Source organism: Ictalurus furcatus, chromosome 3, assembly GCF_023375685.1.
Source record: "Ictalurus furcatus strain D&B chromosome 3, Billie_1.0, whole genome shotgun sequence".
Classification (NCBI taxonomy): Eukaryota; Metazoa; Chordata; class Actinopteri; order Siluriformes; family Ictaluridae; genus Ictalurus; species Ictalurus furcatus.
In genome coordinates, this window is record NC_071257.1 from 3305999 (window position 1) to 3326394 (window position 20396).

Here is a 20396-nt window from a genome sequence, read left to right on the forward strand (position 1 = left end):
GTCTCCTTGCCAAACATCGAATGGCTTCCTTCACGCTACTTAGTATTCAGGTGGTGATTGTCCTGTGAGCAGCTTCGCCCATCTGAACTGTAGAGCTCTCCAGCTCCTACAGCGTTTCCCTTCCTTCCTTCCATCTCTGACGACTGCCATCCTTCAAGGCAGAGTCACAGATGTGACACATTGTTTCCATTTAAAAAAAAAAAAAAAAAAGAAGGATGTAATGGTGCTTCATGGGAAGTTCAGAGTTCTTTCTAATCAAATGTTTAAATTCATTTTAATGCCTTTTTTTTTTTTTTTTTTTTTGCCTTTTCATCTTTGCACAAAATGTAGTTAGATTTTGTTTTGTGTTCAGGGAGGAAAAAAAAAAACTCTCTCTGCTTCGGTTCACTTTTTAATTCATAATTATTATTTTTTTTTAACCCTCTGTGTGTTTTGGTTTGTTTCTGTTCTTTAGGGAACACCAACAGTGTGTTTGCGTTGGACTACATCAGCGGATCTTTGACGGTGAACGGCCGCCTGGACCGAGAGAACCCGCTGTACTCTTCAGGATTCTCACTCACGGTCAAGGTGTGTGTGTGTTGATGTTTAGAATACGGTCTCGGGACAGTTCAGTCTGTCGAGTAAACCTGATTTCTAGTTAACGTTGCTTATTGCGACACACCACGAGAGAGGATAAAAATGCTCTAGACTCCCGGAGATGGATGGATGTGTGTGTGTGTGTGTGTGTGTGTGTGTGTAATTAAATGACGTGGCGTATAATAAAAGCTTCATTTCCATTCTGACACCCAGAAGTGTTTACCAGGCTAATATACAGTATTTTCTTCTGGACAGGGACCTGATGGATCTGTTCTCAGTGCTGATGTTAATGGAGAGAAATATTGACGTGTGTTCAGCCTAAAGGGTCGTTTATAAATGTGCACTTACTGTTAGTCATTTCGAACAGTTACGTGTGAATTGGCTAATATTCAGGTAGGCTTTGGATCAATTAAATATCCCTCTGAGAGCATCAACTGCTGAGCCGTGCGAGAGTGTGCGCGAGAGTGCCACGACGGCAGAGACTGTTCGAGACTGATTGTTGCTCAGCGTAGGCCTTGGGGTCTGTGGAATCTCTCGATCTTCCCGACTTGTCTTTCGTTGACTTTTAAAGAAGTTTAAAACGAGCAATTTAGTGACAACTCGTGCAGCTCGTCTCAAATTAACACCAAGCTGCCGTCAGTCGCGACCCCCATCCCCCCCCTCCGCGCGCTTCAGTTCGAATACAAGATGTAAGACTATATTTATAACTCTTTCACATTATTGTTGGTACCCTAGCAGATTTTTAAACAGTTTGTACCTCGTCTTAGTTGTAGGCTGTTAACAGTGCAGTTATTAGAGGCATATGCTGTTGCCATATGGTGTTTTTATTCTACACTACTCGGATATTTCATCATTTGTTGTATTAACGCTAGCAGAATTTGAGAGAATTTAGACATGGGCTTTTTTTTTTTTTATGAACACACACATACCGTGTGAAAGCGTTTTAGAAGGACTTGGAGCTGATTGTGGGTCGAGGTAGATGTGAAGAAAGTCGACGGTGGTACACTCGGTGGTTCTATGGCTTAAAAGTTATGTAAATAGCGTAAGACAGAACATCGCCTGATGCTTTTCCAAACTTCAGCTGTGCTGTTTTGTATAGCTCAGCCCTGGTGAGCGGAAGTCCTCATATTTACAAATATTTCCAAAATATCACTTCGAACCAGGTTTATTACCTTTGAAATTGGTATTCGTAAGACTTTTTTTTCTATTTAACCATGCCCTAGTGAGTTCCCACGACGACGGTCGCGTATAGTATGTAGCGCACGCGCTAATAACGTAATACATAATGTGCGATTTGACACGTGAGTCAGGGCGCGTTGCAGAGTGCGAATTCCAGCGCGCTCTCCTAGCGACGTCGCTCTTCTTAATTAAAATCAATGATCTCACCAAAGTGCTGGCGAACACACACTCCAAAAACATATTCATAAGTTATAGATTTTCTTCCACTCCTTTTCACTTTCGCGCATTGCCTCGTTCCCGCTCATTTTTTTTTCCCCTCTTCTTCTTTTCTTTTCTTTTTTTTTTTTTTTTCTTTTTCCTCCCCCATCTCCAGCCGCTTTCGACTGGCGCGGAAATCGATTTCGAGTGCAAAGGTAATAAAACTAATTTCTCAACTTCACGACGCTCGGATGGGGCGGGAGGTGCTGCACTCGAGGTCAGCGCGTTCGTAGGCTCTTTTGTCGGATTTAGGAATTAGAAAAAGGGTTAAACGCTGACGTTCTGCCGTATGATTACAAGCCCGCTCTGAGCTCTCCGCTATAACCTCTGCCTCATCCTTCACTCAACCAATACAGTGTATTCCTTTTTCATTATATCCCCTCAGTGCCGAGGCCTCTGGAGAGAACCAGACGAGAACGAGAAGCGAGTAATTGTTTTCCCCGCCGATTGGACTCGCGCTCAAATCTCATTGCGTTTGTGTGTCGCTCCGCATTGGCCCTTGTTTAACCCCGCTTATCTTTTTCTTTCTCTGCTCATCTAATAAACGGACCATGAGGGTGAGATTGAAGAGCCAGCGTTCACGCACCGCCGTGATTGATCCTTCCTTCCGTCAGATCCTTCTTCCTGTCGCTTCTTTCCCGCTCGCTCTGTATCGCTGTAGGCCATATTAAAAAGATTCATCGTTTCAGATATTGTTGCGGTGACCAGTTCAGAAACGCAAGCAGCACACGATGTGTCGACGTATGGTGACTCACGACGAAGGATATAAATCGCTCTCGGTCCGAGCGCTCGGATTGACTCGTTGGTTAGACTCTCTTCAGCGACGTCGGAAATGAAATAAACTGGGAGCTTAGACAGATCTAAGAGTGTGTTTCACGTGTTCGGAATGAACCCGAGGCCCTTGTAGTTCGTATGTATATACGGATATTTTACTAAATGCCGTTTTTACCCCTCTGCTAAGAAGGGGGCGGGGCACGGGGAATCTCATAAACATAAATAGCATGTCAAGCAGCTTAAGAATGATTATTAGTCCCTCATGCTGCTAGTATGCCCAGATCTTATGCAAAAACCTCCATCTGCGGTGCGGTTTGTACTGCCGAGTAGTGCGTATGATATTCTGACGCGTCCGCACCAAAGCGTAATGGGATCCAGTCGCGAACATGTTCACCGGTTAAGAACTTACAGGCCACAAAGTTAACAAACCGGTCAACAGCCTTGATGAGCAGAATCGCCGTACAATTCATAACACTACGCGAAAACGCCGACATTTTTATAATCGTACGTCGTTCACGTCCAGGCAAAAACAGATTAGACAGACTTTGAGGACGTTTTCACAAAAATAAAATTCCCAGAACACCATTTTGTCGTGGACGTGGATGGGAGCCCGAATATTTTTTTTTTAAATCTAAAAAAATCCCCAAAAATGCTGGAATGTCCTGAATCGAACCTTGGTGTGTTGATCTCCTGATGCGATCTATGGGCGTATAGCTGGGCGGATATGAACGCGGATCTTGTGCGAATCCATTGTGCTAATCCATGACGTCCGGTGAAAGGTGGTCTCTACTTGCTTCCAAAAACCGCACTGCAGATTGATTACACTGGAAATTGACCTCGGTTGGAGGAAGTGAACCAAACATGCCATGTAGACGATTATTGATTTTGAATTTTTCTATTTTTTTTTTTTTTTTTTTAACCCCAAACATGCTAAACAGATGACGCTTGAGCAGTATTTTAATAAAAAACAATTAATAAAATCACTCAGGGAGGCTAGATTTAAACCGAGTAAACGACCTACAAACTGACTAAAGAACGATAAGGTGAACTAACGAGCTGAGCTAAACACGTGAGCGTGAACACGGAAAAGGGCGAGGCGTTTGAATATTATAGAGTCGGTGTAGCGGGAGCACATGCTGCGTGAAGACGGAGTGTTTGTGCTGAATTTCTATAGAGTCCTTTAATTAGCTGCGAACGAGCCGCAGGTGTTCATTCCAGCGAGACTGAATGCGGAGAGGGCGGCGCTGCTCCTGAGGCATGCTGGGAGTTGGATTTCGTTACATCCTGGCTAAACTGACATGCAAGATCTGTAATGAGTGCCAGAGGACAGACCCGGAGCGATGCAGTGTGTGTTCCGGATACGTTCTTAACCTTCTATTGCATTTACATTTAAAAATAAATAAATAAAATGTTTTTTCTTACTTGAATTAGTTGGTAAATTATTGGTAAATTGTAGCCATATGGAAAAAAAACTAAATGTTTATCAGTAAAAAGCATTTTTTTTTTTTTTTTTTTTTTTTTGCAGGATTATTTATTTATTTATTTATTTATTTTTAACGAGTGACTCGGCCCCAAAGCCGAGAGCGCAGGCTCGGTCCTAATTTGTCCGTCTTTTCTCAATCCCCCTGTATTTCCGTCTGTAGGCGACAGAGCTGAACGAAGACCGTACGCCCTCGTCAGCGACCGTCCTCACCACCTTCACCATCCTGCTCATCGATAAGAACGATAACGCTCCCAAGTTTAACAGCTCCGAGTACCGGGTGCGCATCACCGAGCTGGCCCAAGTGGGGTTCGCCCTGCCGCTGCCTATACAGGTGGAGGACAAGGACGAGGTGAGGACGAATCCAAGAATTGTGTTTCCAAAATAATAATAATAATAATAATAATTTGTTCCATATTTTCTAATTATTATGCCACTTAAAGTCTTCAAGGCACGTACGACATTGTCCTTAAAGAAAACCAATGTATACGTTTTTATTTTATTTACAGTTATTGCAATCACTTGGAGGTTTATTTCGTTCCCTACTTAACGTAGAGTGCAACGTAAAGTACCATTAAGGACATTAAAGCAGGTATTGGTGCTTTATTGAGACTTTTTTTTTTTTTTCGATTCGAAAGCTTTTATCCCAACAAGCAGCTGTCGGTAATTAACCTCATCCGGTGCCACAAACTTTTTGAGATAGTTATCTCAGCATTTAAAGTTTGCTGTGAAGATACGCTGCTGGCTGGTAACAGGCTATTGATCAAGCAGGACGCACCTTTCCAATTACCGAGCTTTCTCTTGCATAGCAGGCGCCCGTTACACAAGAAAGCCTCCCAACACGCTGCACGGACTCTTTAACCATACGTTTATTCAAGAGTGGCAGGAGTACGCATCTTAAATGATAAGTGTGTACGGTCGAAGGGACGTTCTGAAGTCAGCGCAAGGCCAGGCTGTCTCGCGCGATGTATGCGGAATGACATCAGAAGAACTTCTATTGTGTGCTTTCTGTATAGATGTAGGCAGTGTGGTGTTTTTTTGTTTTTCTTTCCATATTGTGTCTGTATAAATACAATAACATGAACGCAATACGTCATTAAGACATAGGCATGGCCGTGACTCTGGGCTTTTTCATCATAAAATGGGGCCTGTGCTTTGTTTATTTTTTTTTCTTTTTTCCATAGGTGCTGGTGGTGGGTTTTTTTTTTTTTAATACAGGCATGTTATTTGTGTAGTGTCTGCTGTGGAGTCGACTGACACACACGCACACAGAACAGTGTTCAACAGTGGCCTCTTTAGTCCTACATCAAGTGTCTGTCACTTCCCATTAGTCATATTTAGTCAAGTATATACACACATACCAGCTCGCAGAAGCATACACACACACACACACACACTCTCACACATACCACCACTCCAGCAGAGCAGCACTTGGCACACATTCGACTCTGCAGCAATTTAATTTGCTCCAGAGAAGATGGGACAGAGCGTCAAATTATAGCTAACGAGCAGAATCAATCAGAGAAGGGCAGAGATAAGCGCCGAGCTAGTCGACTCTGATTGATTCTTGCCTCGACCGCCCAGGATGGGACCTGACAGATAAAGGTAGCGAGGGAGAAGGGGGGGGGGGGTGTGGTGGGATATGTAGGTAGGTAGGTAGAGGGGATAGAAATCAAGAGGTAAAAAAAAAAGTATGACATGCAGAAGAAAAACATGGATCAGAACCAGAGATGGAGAGAGGGAGGGAGGGAGGGAGGGGGGTTAATCTGGTCATATATCGAATTAGAATGTGTGTGATAAAAGCAGAAAGAGAGTGAGGGATGGACCGGCGTGAGAAGGGTCAGAATGAAGGGAACTGCAGATATGATGGACTGAGCATGGAGAAGAAAAATGAATCACACAGAGAGACAAAGAGATGAGCTGGGCAAAATAGAAAAGAAAAAAGTACGAGTGAGGGGTAGGGGTTAAAGGATGAACGCAGAAGGAAAAGTCCGGCAGAATGAAGAAAGCAGCAGCTGTGATGGAGAAGAAAAATTAACGAGAGAGAGAGAGAAACTACAGAATTAGAAATGGGGAAATAAAACGAAGCGAGAGTGAAAGATAAGGGTTAAGGGATAGACAGGATATGTGGAGAAAGAGGGACACTCAACATGAAGGGAGAGAAAGGCATGATGGATCAGAAAGAAAGAGTAGGCAGAGGGTAAGGTGGCAAAAAATAAAAAAAAAAATACCAGTGTAAGAGTAAAGGATAAAGGTTGGGGGATAGACAGGATAAATGGAAGGAAAGAAGTCCGCCTGCATGAAGGGAACAGAAGCTGCTGTGGTGTGAATGTAGAGAAAGATGGATAGGAAGAGGAATAAAACACTGTTATCAGAACATAATCAACTTCGGGATAGTCGAGAGTTAACTCTGCTTTGCGTTGTGGATTGTTTTCCTGTAATAGCACACCCTTTTCTTCGCTTTTTGGTGTCTGGTGGCTTCCGAGGTCATACAACTTAACAAGGAAAAAAACTGGAAAGAACAAAAAGGGCAAAAGAAAGCAGAGACAGAAGGGAGGGCGGTATTACGCTGGTAAAAAAAAAAAATACAGAATTAAAAGAAAAGAATTATGGGTCATATTAAGAGCGTAGGATGTTGACTTGGCCGACGATTAGAAAGTGGAGGAGAGCGGACAAGGATGGAGAGACTGTAGAAAAATCGATTTGCGATTTAAAGGTTACTTGTGTAGAATTATGCGTACTCATCTTTTGTTATGAAGCGGTGCATTATGGGGGCTTGGCTGCAAGGATTTCCCCCCTGTACGGTGTCTGTATTTAGGCTTGATTAGCCTTCAATAGAATAAATATATCACCACTGTATGATGATGATGATCTAAAAGTGTTAGCTGCCGTTTATACAAGTTTGTCTCTCATAATAAATCGGAATAAACGCCGTGGATCAGTCAAAATGCCCTACCCTGTAGTGCTGATGCGTTTCGTCAGCGGGTGTTGGGAACCTGGTCCGAAGCAGACTTTGTAGCAAGGTCTGAAAAATCACTCTTCATCCGAGCTGATAGAGATTGAGACGAGGAGGAGAGGAGAAACTATCAGGACGTGGAAAGAGGACAGAGAGAGATCCCAGCTAAAGGAGGTAGTACCAGAAGCTTCTAATTGGACACGCGCTTTAGTAGGACGTGTTAAGCAAAGTAAGCTTCGGTCTCTCTTTGTCCTCTTTACAACACTGAATTATTTCTTCTTTTTTTTTTTTGTCTTTTCTACTTTCTAACGCCACCAGTCCCATTACCCCCCCCCCAACCACACACACACACATCCTAACACATGTTCTCACACTTAAACCCACTTTGTCTCCTCTATCAACATGTCCAGATGTATTTGTCAGGAGTGTTGTTGACTGCTTCATACCTTTTATATACAAATTTAGATGCCATTCTGAAGGTGTGAAGATGTGCCCCCCTCATCCCTCCCCCAACACACACACACACACACACACACACACACACGTTCAAACTTTCACTGCACGACTTGTCTGCAAAACTTTGATGGCCCGTATGACAGGCTGGTTTTATCCTCTCTCTAAAAGCAGAAGGCGAAATGGACGGGCAATTACACTTATGGCCAGTGTGTGCTGACATCCCTGCATATTGGATGGCTCTTTAAATAGCCGCCCATCAGCCACAATGGCTCCCTAAGAGCTCCAAACAAAAAAAAAAAAAAAAAAAAAAACCAACCCCAACCTCCAGCGTAATATGGCCATCAGTGCGGAACGTCAGCAGCCGTGTCCGCTTCTCTACGGCTTGCGTTTGTTGCATCTAAAACAAATCGTTGTCTGTGCTCGAAGCTGTTTTTGTGTATATACGCATTTTATGGTGTGTTTTTGGTGTGCAGAATGTAAGATCTTCAAACTATGAGGAATACAGTCATGTGAGGGGAAAAAAATAAATAAATAAGTGCACCCCCATTTGAAATTGTTTGCTTTTTTGGGCTATTAATAAAGTCGATATGCTTGAACAAAACCGCAAGGAAAATGATCCGTCATTCATTCAACATAAATATCAATAGATGTGATTGTCTGTGGAAAAAGTAAGTACACCCTTGGCCTCAGAAGCTAGTATTGCTCCCTTTAGCAGAAATAACTTCTTGGAGGCGTTTTGCATGATTGTCCGCCAGGCTTGCTGGAAGTTTTGACCACTCTTCCATGCAATATTCTTTCAGGTGCGAGATGTTTGAGGGTTTTCTTGCGTGTTCTGGCAGTTTCACGTCCCCACACAACATTTCAATGGGATTCAAATCCGGGCTTTGACTCGGCCGTTCCATAACCCTCCATTTCTTCTTTTTGAGCCGTTCCTTGGTGGATTTGCTCGTGTGATTAGGATCGTTATCCTGTTGAAAGGTCCACTTTTGGTTCAGCTTCAACTTTTAGACAGACGGCCTCACGTTATCTTCAAGCACTCTTTGGTATGATGCAGAATTCATAGTGGAGTCAATGAATGTAAGCTATGTAACAATTCCACCACCGTGCTTCACGGTTGGTATGAGGTGCTTCTCCTGAAAAGCTGACTTTGGTCTGCGTCAAACATGTCTGCTGTTACCGTGGCCAAACAACTCCATCTTTGATTCGTCTGTCCAGAGCACATTATTCCAAAAGGTCTGGTCTTTGCCTGTGTGCTCATTGGCAAACTGTAGTCTTGTAAAGGCTTTTTCCTGGCTCGCCTCTCATGCTACTCAAATTTGTGCAATCTCTTTCTGATTGTAGAAGCATGCCCTTTAACACCAACAGTCGCAAGACTTACTAGCATATCCTGTGATGAAATTTTGGGGTTCTTGGAGACTTCTTTTTGCATCAGACGGTCTGCTCTTGGGCTGAATTTGCTGGGACGGCCCGTCCTGGATAATCTGGCAGTCGTTTAAAATCTGCACCACTTGTTGTTGATCTTCCTTACAGTGGAATGATGCATTTCAAATAATTTGGAGATCTTTTTAAATCCCTTCCCAGACTCATAGACTTCCACAGCCTTTTTTCCGAAGGCCTTACAGAACTCTTCAGATCTTGGCATGATGACACCAAGCACTTCATTAATAAAAGGGAACACCAGACATTAGATATTAGAGGAGTATAAATTAGACAAGGTGTACAGGTGTTCTTAATAAATTGGCCTTCAAGTGTGTAGAGAGAGATTCAGGGTCCGGTTTGCCAAACTGCAAGATCATCTTAACTAGTCTTGCGATATCTCAGCCCACATATTTTTGATCCAGGAGTAGTAAACAAGATGAAATAAAAGTTTTTTGGGTTTTTTTTTTGTTTGTTTTTTTAACTTTGTAGACATAATAATAACAAAAATTATTATGTAGTGTGTGTGTGTGTGTGTTTAGCCGTTATCAGCTATGCGCCTTATTAAGAAACGCCTGTCAGACTTGTACGGGGGGAACAAGAAGTGTTAAGAAACACTGATGTGCACCAGGATGGATTTCATTGTGTATAATTGCAAATTACAATACAGCTTAATTGGGACAAACCCAAACCCTCTGATTTTTGTCACATTTATTCTCGTCAGCAAGCCTTCAATCCCTCCTGCTAGCATCATTCTCTTGTTTTCTCATTTAGTCCATCAAGAGGACATGGATCATGCTGCCATGTGGTTAAAGAGAGGCTGTATCATCTTCTCCTCTGTTTATAATCATAGTCTTTCAGCGTGAAGGGAGGCCTCTGATTCCACATTCATGGCCACAATTACAATCTACAGCCTGCGGAGAAGCCATTTTCATAAACGGGAGATAAAAAAAAAAAAGAGGGGGGGGGAATGGCACGGATTAACCTCGATCGCCGACTGTTGCCGTTATTGTCCGTTAATCTTTTTTCTGCGTTTTTCCTCGTCTCGGTATTTTGCTCCACGGCAGATCTCCCCGGGTGAAATGTTTATTGAACTCCAAAACAATTTTCCCTCTTCGGATCAATCGCTCGCGCCGTGGTCGCAAATGGCTTCGTCTGCAAATGAGATCCAGACGTGTGTGTGTGTTTGTGTGTGTGTTTGTGTGCGTCTGGGTGTATGGTAATTGTCTGCTACACTTCATTAAACTGAGAGCCTTTGTAATGCACACGAGTGCGTTTGTGTGTGTGAGAGCTTTGGGATAGAAAGTGTGTGTGTGCGCGTACACATGTACTTTCCAACCTCCTGTATATGTATAGCTCATTAGCTATGTATGTATTCCTTTGACAGGTCCTTGTTGCAAACTATCAAACTAACCCTAGCTAGTTGTAACGATTTATAAAAACTTTTATAATAAGATTTCCAGACGTATATCGGTTAGGAAATGTCGAGGGCTTTAGTAATTATGATTTGATTTGACATGGAATAGCATTCTCTGTATAAATCACAGAGGTGAGTGTCCTCACGATACAAGTATGGTCGACACACCAAAAGTTATGTGTAAGATATACACCTTTTATATCTTTAATACAACCTGCATTTTTTAATTTTTTATAGTAAGTTAAAGATGGCATAATGTTTCCAGATGCAAAATAAAGCACAGTGAATTTAAAAACAAACAAAAAAACAAATATGGGATTAAATCACAGGTATACCAGGTACACCATGTAAAACTGGTCCGGGATTTTAACATTCTACAGAGTATGTATACCGTCAACGACCTGTCAGGTGACCATCGTTAACCAGCCTATCAAATCATTCTTAACGGTATTCGTTCATAGCTCGAGATGAAGTGTCTAAAGCAGACTGTCCAAGTATGGTGTTAGTTTCATTTCTTTAATAGTAATATTATGGGGTGGAATCTCCTCGACCACCGCTAGTGTGTAGCATCCTCCTGGATGATGTGACGGCAGCCATAGTGCGCCAGAATTAGCTATTGGTGAAAAGGAGAGGAGAGTGATGTAGCCAATTCAGAGATGGAGATTATTAGGTGGCCATGATAGAGAAGGGAAAATGGGGGAATTTGGCCGGGGTTATACCGCTACTCTTTTACGAGTAGTGTCCTGAGATTTTTAATGACCAAAGAGAGTCAGGACTCATCGGGTTTAACGTCTCATCCGAAAGACGGTGCTGTTTTTACAGTATAATGTCCTCGTCACTGTACTGAGGCATTGGGCCCCAGACAGACCACAGGGTGAGCGCCCCCTGCTGGCCTCACTAACGCCACTTCCATCAGCAACCTTAGTTTTCCCCATCTAGGTACTCCATACATATATATATATATATATATATATATATATATATATATATATATATATATATATATATATATATAAATTAAACTTTTTTTTTTTAATGAAATTGTTTGTGTACAAATGGTGGTACTGAGCCAAAGGAAGTCTTCTGATGCAAGTTTGTAAGGATTCAACGGTGTTTCCTACCTGAATAGATGATCAGGTGTCATGGAGGGGATCTGCTCCATCTCCCACTCTCCCCTAGAGTCCTACAAGACTCGGTGATCATTCCTCTTGTTTTTTTTTCTCTCTCTCTCTCTCTATACCTATATCTTCTCCTGCTGTGAGATAATATCCTCAGAAGGCTTTTCATACCTGATACGCTGATGACACGCATCTCATCCTTCCTTCATGATTTGACTCATCGGATGTGTGTCACGATGACGAGCCTCAGGTGAAAGACGTGACTAGGTGCAGTGGCCGATGGGAATCATAGTCTTCGTCTTTCTCCGCTGTTTACATGACAGCGTGTCGGCTCTCCACCCGACACCGCGTTCCAGCACGTTTACTGTATATTTCCGGAGATATGTGCTCGCGTGAAGGTCTTGTCATCCTCCTGGAGAACACTATGATCTCACACTCTCTTCTTGCTTTCCTGACTGAGGTATCTACTTAACATCAGAAGGGTTCATTTCTCCTTTCAGAGGCCGCTCAAATGAACGTTCGGTCCCTCGTCATCTTGAGTACCTCGGACTCTCGGCTTACTCGTGACGGGAACTTCCTTGGCCGCACCACCAGATTCCTGCAACGGATCCAGAAACTGCAGCTTCACGTTTTGATTTGTTGCAAGAAAAACTCCCTGAAACGACCCGAGTAAGAAACCTTGAGAGAAACCGAGACTCAAAAGGGAGCCAATTGTATACTATGAAGTCAAACTCTACTAAGTGTGTAGAAATGACGTTCAGTATGAGCTTCGTAGTCCTGTAGGTATGATTTACAGCAGCAGGTCTTGGGTAACCAGGGAAGATTATCCACTGACGTAAGGGTTCGTCTTGGGCATAAACTTTATTTTATATTGTTCCTCCTCAAAGCCTTCATTCCCTTTTTCCTTTCCGTTCCTTAAAGAATGAATGACACTAATGAAGCACGTTCTGACACGTCTCTTCCACCACCTGTGGGGTCGACTCGACTGTGTGCGTGTGTGTCTAGCTCGAAGTTGGCCAAGCTAATTCCCAGGTTAGTTTGCCTCGGTTTAGCCTAGTGGCATACTGCAGCCACCAGGAATTCCGGGAATAAGTTCTGTACTCTGTGATACAGGGAAAATTTGGTGTGTAAACTGGAATTTGTTGCGCCACTGGAAACCACACGTTGCATTGTGAAGCATAATTTGGCACCCATGCTCGTCAGCCATCTGTTTCCATCATCTTTCTCCTCGTCCGTCTGTCATCTGGCCAGCACGGTCCGTCGAGACGTTCAGACCGCTTTTAAGTCTCGTATCACTCTGATTGACGGGAGATGGAGTAACGCCATCCCTTTCACCCAGAACGCGGGGCCAATTTTGCTCTCTTGGACTCCATGCCTCGGAAGGCGTTCGGTTTGATTTGTCGGTACTTAAACTCAGGATCTTGTGGTGACGGTGCAAACGCTTTTCGCTCGTCTGAGGGGGAGCAAAAATGAAGAGATCATGTCTGATCGTGTCTGGTCACCATCGATGCTCCACTACTTAAATAAGCATCAAAAAATAACGACTGATCATAAAAGAATCACGTCGCGAGTCTTTTTCTTCTCAGTATTTGTTCTGTTTGAATTCAAATACCGAACAATGGGCCTTTTGCAGTAAACATCGATAACTTCTTTGTAACTGCAGACAAACTTTTGTGTGCGCGTTTTAAATTGGCACTCATCCACATTACAACTGGCAGAGAAATCGCCATTTCTCATCTCTCTCATCTCTCTCTCTCTCTCTCTCTCTCTCTCTGTGTAGGGAGTGAACAGCATGTTCGAGGTGATCTTAATGGGGAACAACTCGGATCACTTCACCATCTCCCCCACGTCGGTGCAGGGCCGAGCTGATATCCGCGTGCGTGTGGCTGTGCCTCTGGACTTTGAGACTATCAGAAGCTACAGCTTTTCTGTAAGTAGACTACAGGCCTTATCCTAATCTGCCTCACATAATATTAGAGTTTATATTTAAATAAAAAAAAAAAAAATAGGGCAACTAAAACTGGCTTTAAAAAGTCTGCACGAGGAAAGCGTGAGTATGTCCATGTGACCTCATTGTTGACTTGACCTCTAGAGTTCGCTGTGGTGTTGTATGACACGTTCAAATACAACGTGGCTGTTGCTGGAAAAAAAAACAAAACAACAATAATACATCTTGACATGATGTTATGCATTTTCGACGTGTACATGTACGTTCAGTGCCAGGTTTATCAGTTAATAGCAACTTACCGAGTTGCCAGTTTATTAGGCATAGATTCCCGATTCAGTATTCAAAGCTTTATTCAACACGCGTGCATTCAGAACAATTAAAAGCTGCGGTGAAATGAGATGCGACCCTGAAGACTCCCAAGTGTCCTTCCCAATCTAGTAACTAACTAACTGGCAACTCGGTATATAATAAACACCAGAATTTACACCGGGTTATATATTACTAATTTATTATGCCGCTTACGAGTCATTGATTTATCCATGATTGAAGTATTCCCCAACTATTCGCTAAGTATTAGTTAGTACGTATTAGCAGGTTCGTAGAGAAGTATTCAGCAACGAAACAAGTACATTTAAATCTGTCTGTGCTTAATATATGAATACTTCATACACTCTGCTTTATATAATCTGCCAAGTGCTGTTTAATACAGTGCACGAAGTACGTTTCCTCATAGCAGTAGCGTGAAATTGCTAAGTTTGGTAATAAACCATTTATAAGCAAGTAATCGGTTGTTTATTGATTAACGGTTGAGTAATATTTCAGTAGCGTGATTGAACAGCATGGTGTGCTAGTAATACGCAACCCTTAAAGGTATATCCTTTATTAATTTCATTTCTCGGCCCTGTAGTCTCTTTGGTAACGTTTCTCTCGAACCCCGCGTCACGATGCGGACGTCACGATGTCGCGCGCGCCGTGAGTGACGCCGTACGATGGTACAAGTTTTAAAAGGGTTATAACCATGAGTGATTTTCATGAAGTGACGTAAGAAGTTCTCCAAATATGTGTGTAGTGTAGGACAAACGACTGGAATAGTAGGGCAAATAAAGAAACCTAGGAATCAAGTCAGTAAATAAAAGGGTTTGTCCAGAGCGATGCAGTGTTCCTGTCGGTGTTGCGTTTTCCGCCGCTTATTTAGCCGGGATGACTGGAGCACAGCCTCGAGCATCAGTTCCTCGTGTTTGAAGTGACGTACCGCTGCTCTCAGTAGAGAGATAGATTTAAGTTATGCCTCTTCTCGAAGCTGAGCTCGGTATATACAGAGATTATTTTTTTTATAGCATTTTGCTGTTGGAGATTTCTAGGAAATCTCGTCTCGGTTATCACCGTTTGCGTCCGAGTCTTAAAGTCTTTCCCGATTGCAGCAACACTGCGTTTTCACTGACGACGTTTGAATATTTAATATGTTTTGAAGCTGTACGAATATATAAAGTCCGCTTTAATATCCAGTATGTGTAGCATTTACGAAGAGTACCTCTTAGATCTACTTTTGCGAACCGAATATACGACAGGACACCGAGGCTAATGAGCGAACTACCAGGGGCTCGGGTCCGCGAAACATCATTTGTATCCGTCTCCGTTAACGACGAAGCGGTGTTTTCTTAAGCGTTCGGTCTTGTGTATCTCCTTTTCTGGTCAACTCTCAGCGCTCCCCGGTAAATGGAGTCATTTGTTATAATGACGGCGTACAAGAGCAAGCGCCGTCATTACCGAATCAGCGATGTAGACGTATTAATTATTGATGCTAAAGAGTTGTTTCTTGATTTTTTTTTATTTTTATTTTTTAGTTTTATTGCGTTTCGTAATTGTGATTTTTTTTCCCCATCCAGCTGTACGCCAACGAGTCCGTGGCAGAGCATGTGGGCTTCGCTCGGGTCTTCATCGATCTGCTCAATGAGAATGACAACAGGCCGGTGTTCAGCCAACCGCTGTATAACATCAGCTTACTGGAGAGCACAGCAACGGGAACATCACTCCTGAGGATCCAAGTGAGCCGCACACACACACACACATCTATACTATATTCGTGCGCCACGTCAACAAGCCTTATGGTGGAGATCCAGTACTTTTGCAATTTTCTTGTTTTATTGGATGTGATCTTCTATCTGATTGTACGCCCAACATTCACTCTCTTCCTAATCGTATAAAGCACTATGACCAATAAAACAAGAAAACCAAGCCCAAAAGGACAGGATTGACCAATTCCTACCACTCAACCACCAATAAAAGAGTCAGATATTTGAAGAGAACTAGAAGAATCACTGGCGTTTGTGATTTAGTGGTTTAAAATATTGGACAAAACTTAATGAAAGTAGTTTTGGCCATATTGAGTATTGGTCTATTATCCCTCTAAACACACACTCTTGTTCTAAGTGTTCTCGTTCCTATTGCACGTGAGGTTTAAGATACATGCGCTTTTACTGTCACACTGCGTAAAATCTCATATGTCTAATCTTTTGCCTTTAAACTCTGTTGTATCGTACAGCATCTGTATTCTCTCAGTCATACATTTTTCCATTCAGTAACCTTTTGGGGGGGGGGCAATTATTTTTTCACACAACCGTAACCAGAGCATAACAAGGACAGATGCAAATGTTCTTCCATGTCTTATTTACATTGCAACTTTTTTACACACACACACCTGCTTCCGAGAGAATCCCCAAGCATGGGAAGCATGTTTTGTGTGTCCGTGTCCGTGAATATCTTTATTTTGCTATAAAGATTTTGTAGGATCGATAGAACATCCGCGGCTTAGTTGTAAGCAGAACATAAAGGGTTATACTTTGGTCCAAATTTTTACTGAAGGGCTAGTCATTTGTGTCATTATCCTGTGCTCGGTAAGGTCACTTTAATAATCGTCACCATAAATAATGTGAAATGGCAACACGTACGGCGCAGGTGCTCATAACTCTTAACTTTTTTTTTATTCTGTCCTTAATTCCACCCCCCCACTCGTCCTCGCTCGGTACAATAAGTGCCCTAGAAGTCAATATAGACCAGTTAAAATGCATTGGGTCTTCTTCAAGAGTATAATTGACCTTGTGATGGAGACACGGTAGCATTGAATAGGATCTTAAATCATCCACTAGCCCTTTTTAAGTCTCTGTAATACTTAGTATATGTATATATGCTTTGTTTCTGTCAGAATATCAGTCTTGTGAAGGAATGACCAACAGCACGTTTTGTTGAATTTTATATGAATGAAGTTGTAACGGAAGACACTGTAGAACTTGTATCTCGGCTTAACTGGCGAGCATCTCGTCACGCATCACAGACCACGCCGCAAGCCTGACTCATGCAGTCGCGCAGGTTTTCTTGAGTGCAACATCGGGATATTTTACAGGGAGTCCACTCAGGTGCTTGTTCATCCCTGATATTCCACTTCTTTGTTCCTTCCAATGGGCCACGGTAGATTTCAGACCCTGATGCTTGCCTTTATTAAAAAAAAAAGACCAAAATGGATCCACTAATGGTAGTAATGCACTGTACCTCCGATTCCCAAAGCTGTAAGACACAGAGACGAGCGTTAAGACTGGTCTCTGTACTAGTGCCCAGGTCTGATGAACTTCCACTGACCGTCTTCAAGAGAAACGTGAATCTTTTCAGTAAAGAGAAGAAAAACAAACCTAAACGACCTCTAATTGAGCGCCGAAATTGCTCATTGGTATTTTTAGAGCAGGTGACTGAAATTTTGAATGTAAAAAATTACTTATAGTAACACTTGTAACACATGGAAGCAGAGATCTAATACTCTTCCTCCACGTATATAAATTTTCTTTCAAATTACTCTGACTGCTTTTACCATGTCAGAGATACTCTCTGTGTCTGTCCCAGGGTTAGTGGTTAGTATGTTTGCCTCATACCGCCGGGGTTGGGGGTTCGATTCCCGCCTTCACCCTTCGTGTGCATGTTCTCCCTGTGCTTCGGGGGTTTCCTCCAGGTACTCCGCTTTCCTCCCGCAGTACAATGACATGCATTGTAGGCTGATTGGCGTTGCCAGATTGTCCGTAGTGTGTGAATGGGGGTGTGTGCGAGCGATAGTGTCCTGCGATGGGTTGGCAACCCGTCCAGAGTGTCCCCCACCTCATACCCAGAATCCCGTCGGATAGTCTCCAGGCTCCCCATGACCCTGTGTAGGATAAGCGGCACAGAAGATGGATGGATGGATGGATGGATGGATGGATGGATGGTATCAGCCCCAATGTTAGATCTTTAAAGGAACTTTTTCAGTGAAGAGCGAAAGTAAGCTCAGTTCTTCGGGATGGTACTTCTCGGAGTTCTCTTATATTGGCTCAGTAATGACTTGTAGTGTTGACGTGTTTGTATGAACTTGCTACATATAACAACAGCTTGTATAAATTTGCGTTCCTGCCACACATTGCCCTATTAGCACCGTGTAACTGCTTCTCAGTCTGTCTTTCATTCTGTGCTCTCTCTCTCTCTCTCTCTCTTTCTCTCTCTCGCACACCTTTATCACTCCCCACTTAATTCCAAGCACCAGCTAAAAGTTTTAATGCCTGGTTTTTAAACAGCTGATTGATTTCTTATCGTTTCCTTCATCGTCCGTAGTAGCTTCCATCAATTTATCGCGATCACTTGAGATATAAACGGTCAATATAATAATTCCGCTGTATAACGTCCAAGTACACGCGGCACGGAGAATTAGGTTTGATTTGCAGCAGAATGGCAAACCACTTGGGTCACGTCGAATAATTCACGACGGAAAAGCAGGCAGATGCAGACCCGGGCTTGTAAATAATAAATGAGATCAGTTGTAATGACACGTTCCCTCCACTAATGGCCAACTCATATTCATTCCAAGATGTTTGTGCACTGTGTACGCCTATGTTCTGCCCGCTCGGTCATATTACGAGTGATGCAATCTTTCTGTCTGTAGAGGCCCAGTCGTGGTTAAGTGACCAGAATGTTGTTGTTTAAGTGTGCTGACCTTATGTGTTATAATAGTTGTGTGTGTGTGTGTTGGCATATGGAGATAATTTCCTGCCTTGTCATAAACCGTGCATAAATCTCGTCTTGCCATCCAAGGGTACGAGTTCAGGCTAAAACGACCAAACTAAACACTGCATGCTATTGAAATCATAACGGCTTATTAAACCGCGGAACTCCACAGCGTAACGATTAGCAGAGATGTGTGTGTCGACGGGTCGTTTCTTTCCTCTGTTCATCCGCTAAGCAAGGTAGGTACGCGTCGCGTCGATTTATCATCGTTACGATCGCGACTCCTCGGATCCGACGGCATTCGCCCGTGCAACCGAGTCTCATTAGTGCTTAATGTTTAATTACTGTCGTCTCCTAATAATCTGCTGTTCTAATCGGTTTCCCATTCAGCACACAGCCTGTTTAGCATCTTACCCGGTGGTTAATAAAGTCTTCCTTTATGCCATCAATCACGTCAAGTTGACGTCTGATCCGGTAGCCGAGACCCGATTCTGCTCGGGGAGAAGATCATAAAACAGTAGAAGCTTTTATGACTGGCATAAAACCTCTGCTGTTTTACAGGGTTGTGGACATCGAGTATGGTGTTAAACCATGGAAGATGACCTTTTATTTGAAGGCTTGTTAATGGCTTTATATGGATGACGACTCGCCTCTGAGTTACTACGGTCTCTGAAAACGGCCTGTAAGATGGAGAGAAATTAACATCTACTTATCCGACACAAGGAGGTTAACTGTACTCGGTAGTATGATACAATATTATGATACCTATGGCATTTAGGATGGTAGCACCTGGGGTTTTTTGTTCTCTACATACCGTATAGGATTCACTTTTCATTGTTTATCCTCTCAGGTCAGTATAGAATGGTAGTAATGTCCTAAACGTTGAGTTTAGTTTACCTGCAGAGATTGGGATAAAATGAACGAACAGAAAATAGGTCAAACGGACTTGCGTTACACTGTATTGTGTTTTATTTATTTATTTATTTATTTATTTGTTTGTTATTTCTTTTTTAGGTATTCCATAATAAACAATCCCGGCTACATACTGTATTATCCCTTTAAAATCTCCGTTGAATATTCAGTTATTTGTCCTAAAGCATGTGATTCAGTAACTACCACTAAATGACATCACTTGCAGTCCCTTCTGAAAATATTGGAACGGCCAGGCCAGTTCATGTGTTTTTGCTGTAGACTGAAGACATTTGGGTTTGAGATCGAAAGATGAATATGAGAAGAGAGTGTAGAATTTCACTTTTTATTTCCTGGTATTTAGATGTAGACGTGTTAATCAACATAGGACGTAGCACATTTTTGTACGAGACCACCCAATCTGTAAGCGAGGAGAAATATTGAAACACGTGACTGACGGGTGTTTCTTGTTAGATAGTAGTGTTTAATAATAAAATGAATAGCTCTGAACATCTACTCCTTTTTTTTTTTTTTTTTTTTAAGCCTTCGGATTCACCTGTGAAGCCTGCATTTGTTATTGAAAAGGATAAACCAACATGAAACCAAAGAGATGTCTATGGGAGAAAAGCAAGCCGTTGTGGAGAAAGAAAGGATCTGCTCATGATCCAAAACATACGAGCTCATCTGTGAAACATGGTGGAGGTAGTGTCATGGCTTGGGCTTGTATGGCTGCTTCTGGAACAGGCTGACTAATCTTTATTGATGATGTAACTCAGAATTCAGAAGTCCACAGGAACATTTTGTTTGCTAAAGAGAAATGCATTCAAGTTAACGAATGAACTCCAGACATCGTGATGTCTATAGGATTACGACTTATGGATAGTTAAGAGGGC

The 20396-nt window shown here is 42.6% G+C and overlaps 1 protein-coding gene across 3 annotated transcripts in view; it reads left to right on the top strand.

Moving 5' to 3' along the window:
- Positions 1-20396, top strand: part of cdh23 (cadherin-related 23) — a 232171-nt gene that overhangs the window by 116698 nt on the left and 95077 nt on the right. For all 3 annotated transcript variants that reach the window (XM_053620401.1, XM_053620400.1, XM_053620399.1), the window contains 4 exons: positions 455-567; positions 4431-4619; positions 13411-13560; positions 15465-15623. In XM_053620401.1, coding sequence (XP_053476376.1) covers positions 455-567; positions 4431-4619; positions 13411-13560; positions 15465-15623 — 611 coding nt within the window. The remainder of the gene's footprint in view (positions 1-454; positions 568-4430; positions 4620-13410; positions 13561-15464; positions 15624-20396) is intronic.